At 32.3% G+C, this 6,297-nt stretch overlaps 1 protein-coding gene across 1 annotated transcript in view; it reads right to left on the reverse strand.

The window, feature by feature from the left end:
• NUP155 (nucleoporin 155) overlaps nucleotides 1-5,029 on the reverse strand; it is a gene marked incomplete at its 5' end in the record, with an annotated part of 42,145 nt that extends 37,116 nt beyond the window's left edge. The window contains 5 exons of the mRNA XM_011382976.2: nucleotides 921-1,073; nucleotides 1,560-1,657; nucleotides 3,517-3,608; nucleotides 3,900-3,973; nucleotides 4,924-5,029. Of these exons, the coding sequence (XP_011381278.1) occupies nucleotides 921-1,073; nucleotides 1,560-1,657; nucleotides 3,517-3,608; nucleotides 3,900-3,973; nucleotides 4,924-5,029 (523 nt within the window). The remainder of the gene's footprint in view (nucleotides 1-920; nucleotides 1,074-1,559; nucleotides 1,658-3,516; nucleotides 3,609-3,899; nucleotides 3,974-4,923) is intronic.
• Nucleotides 5,030-6,297: the final 1,268 nt, after the last annotated feature.

Below are 6,297 nucleotides of genomic sequence, written 5' to 3' on the forward strand. Positions count from 1 at the left end.
AAGTGAAAGAACCTGGTCATATACTATCTGATTCTATTTATATGAAATGTCCAAAACAGGCAAATTCATAGACAAAGAAAGTGGATTAGTGATTTCCCAAGGCTGAGAAAAGGGTATAGGGAATGACTGTTAATGGGTATAGAGTTTCTTTCAGGGGTGATAAAAATGTTATAGAATTAGACAGTGGTGATAGTTGTACAACTCAGATTAAACTAAAAACCACTAGATTTAAAAGGCTAAATTTTATGGTATGTGAATTATATTTCAATAAAGCTGTTATTTGAAAATACTGAAAAAAAATACTGAGAAAGTGCATATTATGCATTTGAAAAAATTTTATTTGTAAAGGGAAGCTTTATTTGAGTGTTAAAAATGAAATGTTGGAAGAAACAGAATAAGCAAAGAAAAGGCTTTAGAATGATTAGAAAATAAAAACAAACATTTTACAAATGCTTTCTCATCACGGGAAATAATAGCACATACAGATTTTTCAAGTTTTGATGTTTAATTAGAATTTTTTTGGTCAAGATTTAAAATTGTTCCATGAAAAACTCTCTGCACCCATAAAAATACTGACACAGCAGGCAAAATGTAAGAAAGCCATTTGAGTTTTCCTAACAGTCTTGAAGGAAGAGAGCTCAGAGTCTACTGTAGTGGATATAACACCGATTTTGACCTGTGAGAATATACATAAGGCTAATATACTATACTAAGAGATATTTAAAAAATGCTATAGCTTTTATAAATACATGAATTAAAAATGCTTGAAATATCATGTTAATATAAAAAATGTTCCTGGATAAGAAACCAAAACATCCCTAAATTTTATTGGAAAATCTATCTTCAAATGCCTCAAATGCATTCTAGTTTTAATAAGTTTAAGAACTCTGTCTTCAATTTGATAGTATTCCAGAACTTACCTTTACTGTACAGAGCTTTATGTACTTTTGAAGGCTTTTCCACTGTTGAAGATGCAGAGAATCCAGGAGGTAAGCGAACGTGAACCAGTGTCAGTGTATTAGGTCTTGCTAATGGCTGTCTGAATGGACAAGTGCTGAAATATAACCGTATACCTAATGATGGGGTAAAATTTTACAACAGTAAAAGAAAAAAAAAGACCTTAGGTACATGTGTTATCGAAGCAATTTCATGGTGAAACACAGAACTCTGTTAAAGCCACATATCACTTTCCTGACTTTTCTTAAATTACCACATTTACTACCAGCTGAAGTGGATTTCTAAGACAATGTCACTAGAAATTGAGATGTGAATCAACAAATTTCATTAGGAAGAACCTGCAACTATAAGCCAAAGGAGCTTTTGTTCCAATTTAGGCTCTTTCACTGAATGTTAGCCACTTTCAGGCCTGGTTATACATTTATAAAATGAGGAGACAGAAAAGGAGGAATATTCTAATTTTCAGAGTCCTTAATTTTATGAATTATTAGTATGATTTGATAATTAAAACAGAAATAAAAACATTTGATATCATATATATCCAAACCTGAGGATTATCAAGTTATAAAAGCAATAGCAGACGTATAAATGAAACAACATACCCACATGTGTGACGGCCAATAACTGACAGTCCAGTGATTCAGAATTTTCAATCACTGCTATCTGAACAATTGGTTTAAAAACAGAACGATCTATAGTCCTAAAAAAAAAAGGGAAAAAACTGGTTTATTTAAAAAATGTCTACTAAATTATAAGAAACATTTTCCATCAGTATTTTTATGTCTAAATATGTTAAAATTGTTTAACATAACAAGACTAACTTCTTAGGAAAGTAACACAATAGCAGCAAGAACTGGCAAAAACCCCTGAATGTGTGTTGTTTACATTAATACTATTAAGAGTGCCCCTTTTTTCAAAGATCATAAAAGAAAGCTAAATCCACTGGGTAAATGGCTAATGGGGAACATGGTATTCCCAGAACATCAAATTATCATTGTAAAAGTTACCACTAATGAAAAAGGGGGAGAAAATGGTCCTTTCTAAAGTAGAGGTCTGGTGAACACTATCTTAACCAACTGTTTGATAGTGAGAGAACTGGTTTTATTATGTGCTGCTGATGTAATGCTTTAAGAAATTCGCATCACCTATGTATTATTGGCTAAAAAAATACTACTCTGACTTTAACAAGGAAAAAAAGACAAATTCAAATATTCTTTAAATAACACTCCTGCTCTTCCTTCCCAAATGTCAAAATTTTGAAAAAGAAAAGGCAGTGAGTCCATTTCATATTAAAGACTAATGACCAATGCAATTCATGAGCTCTTATTGAATCTGTAGAAAAATGGAAAAATAGCTATAAAATATTTTTGGGACCATTAATTTTAATATAAACTGTATTATTACAAGATAATATTACAAAATTATTAAATTTCTTAGGTGTGGAATTGGTATTGTGCTTATATAAGAGACTTAGTAGACAGAAGCTGAAAGATTTCAAGGTAAAAGTCATGATGTCTGTAACTTTTCAAGTAGCTCATGACAGAGTAGGCAAATCAGGCAAAATTGGTAAATTTAGGTAAAGGGTGTATCAGTTTTTACTATGCTGCTCTTTAAATTTTCCTGTGGAGCGGAAAAAATTTCCCAAGAAAAAGCTGGGGCAATAAATAGGAAACCTGTCTATGGCCATGCCACCCTGAACAGGCCTGATCTCATCTGATCTCGGAAGCAGGGTCGGACCTGGTTAGCACCTGGAAGGGAGACCACCTAGGAAGACTGACTGGGTTTTGTAGGCGTTTAAAAAAAAAAAAAAAAAGGAAATAGGAAATCTTGTATTTTAGATTGCCTTGAGAAATTTTATGTCACTGAACAGCAAAGAAAACATGTTGATTTTTCACTAGGTGTCTGAATGTAGCAATAATCCAGGCACATACGTCACAGAAGCTGAAAATTTGAGGTCTGTGTTATATGAATAGAATATCTGTATCTGAGCTAAATCGGTTGTGACGTATGAAAACTGCAGTGTATACGGTCTGAAGACTTGGATTCTAGCTTGGGTTCCAGAGCTTATTTAGGAGCCAGACCTCAGGCAATGATAACATCCTTTAGTTAATTTTCTCAAGAATATAATGTGGACAATACAACTGTAAAGTATTCCCAAAATGCACTTGTGTAAATTATCAGACCAACACAACTTATACTATGTAGGCCTGTTAAAAAGGTGGAGAAGTTATAAGAGGGTGATCTTAGAGACATGTAGTTTCCTAGACAGAATGCCTGTAATGCCTATACAGACCACCCAAAGTTCCAAGGACAAACATATGTCAATCTGTATTTTGCACTACAGTAGTAAAACCAGTCTACTTTATGTTTCAAACCATCCAACATAAGAATAAGAGTCTCTAGCACCTCTGCTTCAAATATAACTTACAGTATCATCTCTTTCGACATGCCTAATCTTCTAGATATACTTTGAGGAGGAAATAGTTTTAGTATGCTGCAAATAAATAGTATAATTATGCTTGCAAATGAAATGTCTGAAAGTAAATTACATATTATTACCTAGCAATGTTTCCAGCAGCAGAGACAATAGAATTCTGTGACACTGAGGCAACTCTGCTCATTCCTTGTCCATCGTGGCCCAAATCATAAACCTGTAAATAAAAAATTGTACCACTGAAACATAACTATAGACTATATACATTTCATAAAATGAACTTTTTAATATAATTTTATTATATAGACTTTTCTTTTTTAGGAACTCTTTAATTTTGGTTCTTCATGTACATATAGAAACATTGACAGATTTTAATTTTCATAAAAAGGGGCTCGAAGGATGTTGTTTTAAAGCACACAGTTCAGAGAAAAAGAGGGACTGAATCGTCTTTCTTAAAAAAGGGGATATTGTTTCCACCTTAAATGGTGGTATAATGTCAATACTTAACCTGTATTACTCCTTTCTCAGATCGTGTATATAAAATGTTTCTAGAATTATCAATTGCAATTTGAACAATAGGATCTAAAAGACAAAAAAAGGAAAAAAAAAACAAGATTAACAAATAAAATACAGTAGCTATGTACAACAAATTAAAATTGTTAAATTAGAACTTTGCATTCAGGGGCTTTCCTCTTGCTTTGTAAATAAGTCCTAAGACGTGCATAAGAACAAAAGCCAAGAAGCGTGAAAAAAAAGCAGATCGCAAACACTGCGACCGGGTTAAGAGAATCACAAATAAGTAATTCTGTCCTCTAAATGAATTTTAAGCCAAACGAAAAACAAGTTCTAGATTATTTCTTTATTCAACAAACATTTAATGAATGTTTGCTATATATAAGAAATACAAGAAATAATTATACTCGGTCCATTCTGCCAAGAAACTTCAAATTTAGTTTAATAATTCATTGTGTGAAGGGAAATAATTTAAAATTTCAGCCATATTCAGCTACTTTATATTGTTCCATTATAAATTTAAATTTGTAAATTTTAAATTATTTTGTCTGCCTAAATCTCTCATTTTATTAAAAACTCATATATTAATTTTATGCTGGGAATTTGTTCTAGACCAGGCAAAACGTGCATTAGATGTCTGTCTAGCATTCTCACATACACATGTTTTAAGTATGTATATAGCTGTTTTAGACACATGTTCCATGATGCTACATTATAGGCACTTGTTAATAAAATCCACAGTTTCTGTATTTTATAGTCCCCCCTCTTTTTTTTTTTTTAATGCCTACAGCACCTGGTATTCCTAGGTGGTCTCCCGTCCAAGTACTAACCAGGCCCGACCCTGCTTAGCTTCCGAGATCAGATGAGATTCGGCACGCTCAGGGCCTTCTTTTAAGAGTCCTTATGAATATATAATGTTGTTTAATAAGATAAACTGTTTCAGTTAATAATAAAAATTTCTGAGGAAAATGTCAATAATCTGTTAAAAATTTTGTTTGCCAAATTTATTTTCTACTTACCATCTTCTGAGAATGTGAATTGTAGCAATGAAGGAACAAGAAAAGAAAGTGAGCTCTTTGAGTGGTTTATTTTCCTACATCTTTGGCTAAACCAACCCGCTTCGGCCTTAAAAGAAAAAATGGAAAGAAAGAAGACTTATAAATGTAGGTACCTCTGTCACAGCAACAACAGTATACTCATGTTTACAAAATCCTCAAATCTTATAAAATACCAGTAATTGTAAATAAAGTGAGACATATTCCAAAGTACTGAATTTAGTCTTGTAATTAAAAATAGAAAATATAGTTATCTCTAATCAAATCACTACTTTCAATGAAATCAGCTGTCTATTCCAGTAACCTCAGTAATGCTATGTTAGTGAACTCGTATTTTAATTCTCTTAAAAACTCCTATTTGAAAGCATAAGGAACATAATAGGCACAGTTTATAAATACCTGAACAGTTTATAAGTACCCAAATAGATAAGATAGAGGTACTTCTATCATCTCTTCCCACTTCTGCTAGAAGGAGATTTTAACAATAGCAGCCACCACCATCATAAACTATGGTCTACCTCTCAATGACTATTTTGCCGCACAAAACCATTTTGTGGTAATGAACAAAGCCAAGAGAAACTGGGCAAGAAAGTGGGCAAGAAAGTGATACAAAAACCACAGCTGACATGGGTTCTAATTCTAGCTCTGCCACTAACTAGCTCTGCCGCTAATGGCTGTGTGACTATTGAGAATATTACTTTATGGGTCAAATATACGGTGACAGAAGGAGACCAGACTTTGGATGGTAAGAACAGAATGTATAATGATGTTGTATTATAAAGTTGTACACCTGAAATTTATACAATGTTATTAACTAATGTTACCCCAATAAATTTAATTAAAAATAAAAGAAGAATATTACTTTGCTTCCTAAGGTTTACCTTAAAAAAAAAAAAAGGCAACAATACAGTAGGGAAAAAAACAAAAGGAACTAAGGACATTTCAGAGTAGAGAAAACGCAAATGACCAATAAATACATGAAATGATGCTTAACTAGTAATAAAAAATATATTCCCCTCCATCGGACTGGCCAAAATTAGTAAGTTTGATTAATATTAATGTAAGAATGGGTGAGTGGGGGAAATACATTCATAGATGCCTGTAAAAGGTCTAAAATTCTTAGAGGACAACATGAAAATAAGAAATATAATTTTAAATACTTGTAAGTACAACTCAACTACTAGAATTCTAAATCTCTACACGAAAAAAAACCTCTACACATGTGCACAAGGACATTTATTATAACTTTATTTGTGAAAGGGAAAACTGAAAACCTATAAATCCACCAAAAAAGGATTGTTAAGTAAACCATGTACCTGTTTTATGGACAACTATGCA

The sequence above is a fragment of the Pteropus vampyrus genome, unplaced genomic scaffold, assembly GCF_000151845.1.
Source record: "Pteropus vampyrus isolate Shadow unplaced genomic scaffold, Pvam_2.0 Scaffold498, whole genome shotgun sequence".
NCBI classification, from domain to species: domain Eukaryota; kingdom Metazoa; phylum Chordata; class Mammalia; order Chiroptera; family Pteropodidae; genus Pteropus; species Pteropus vampyrus.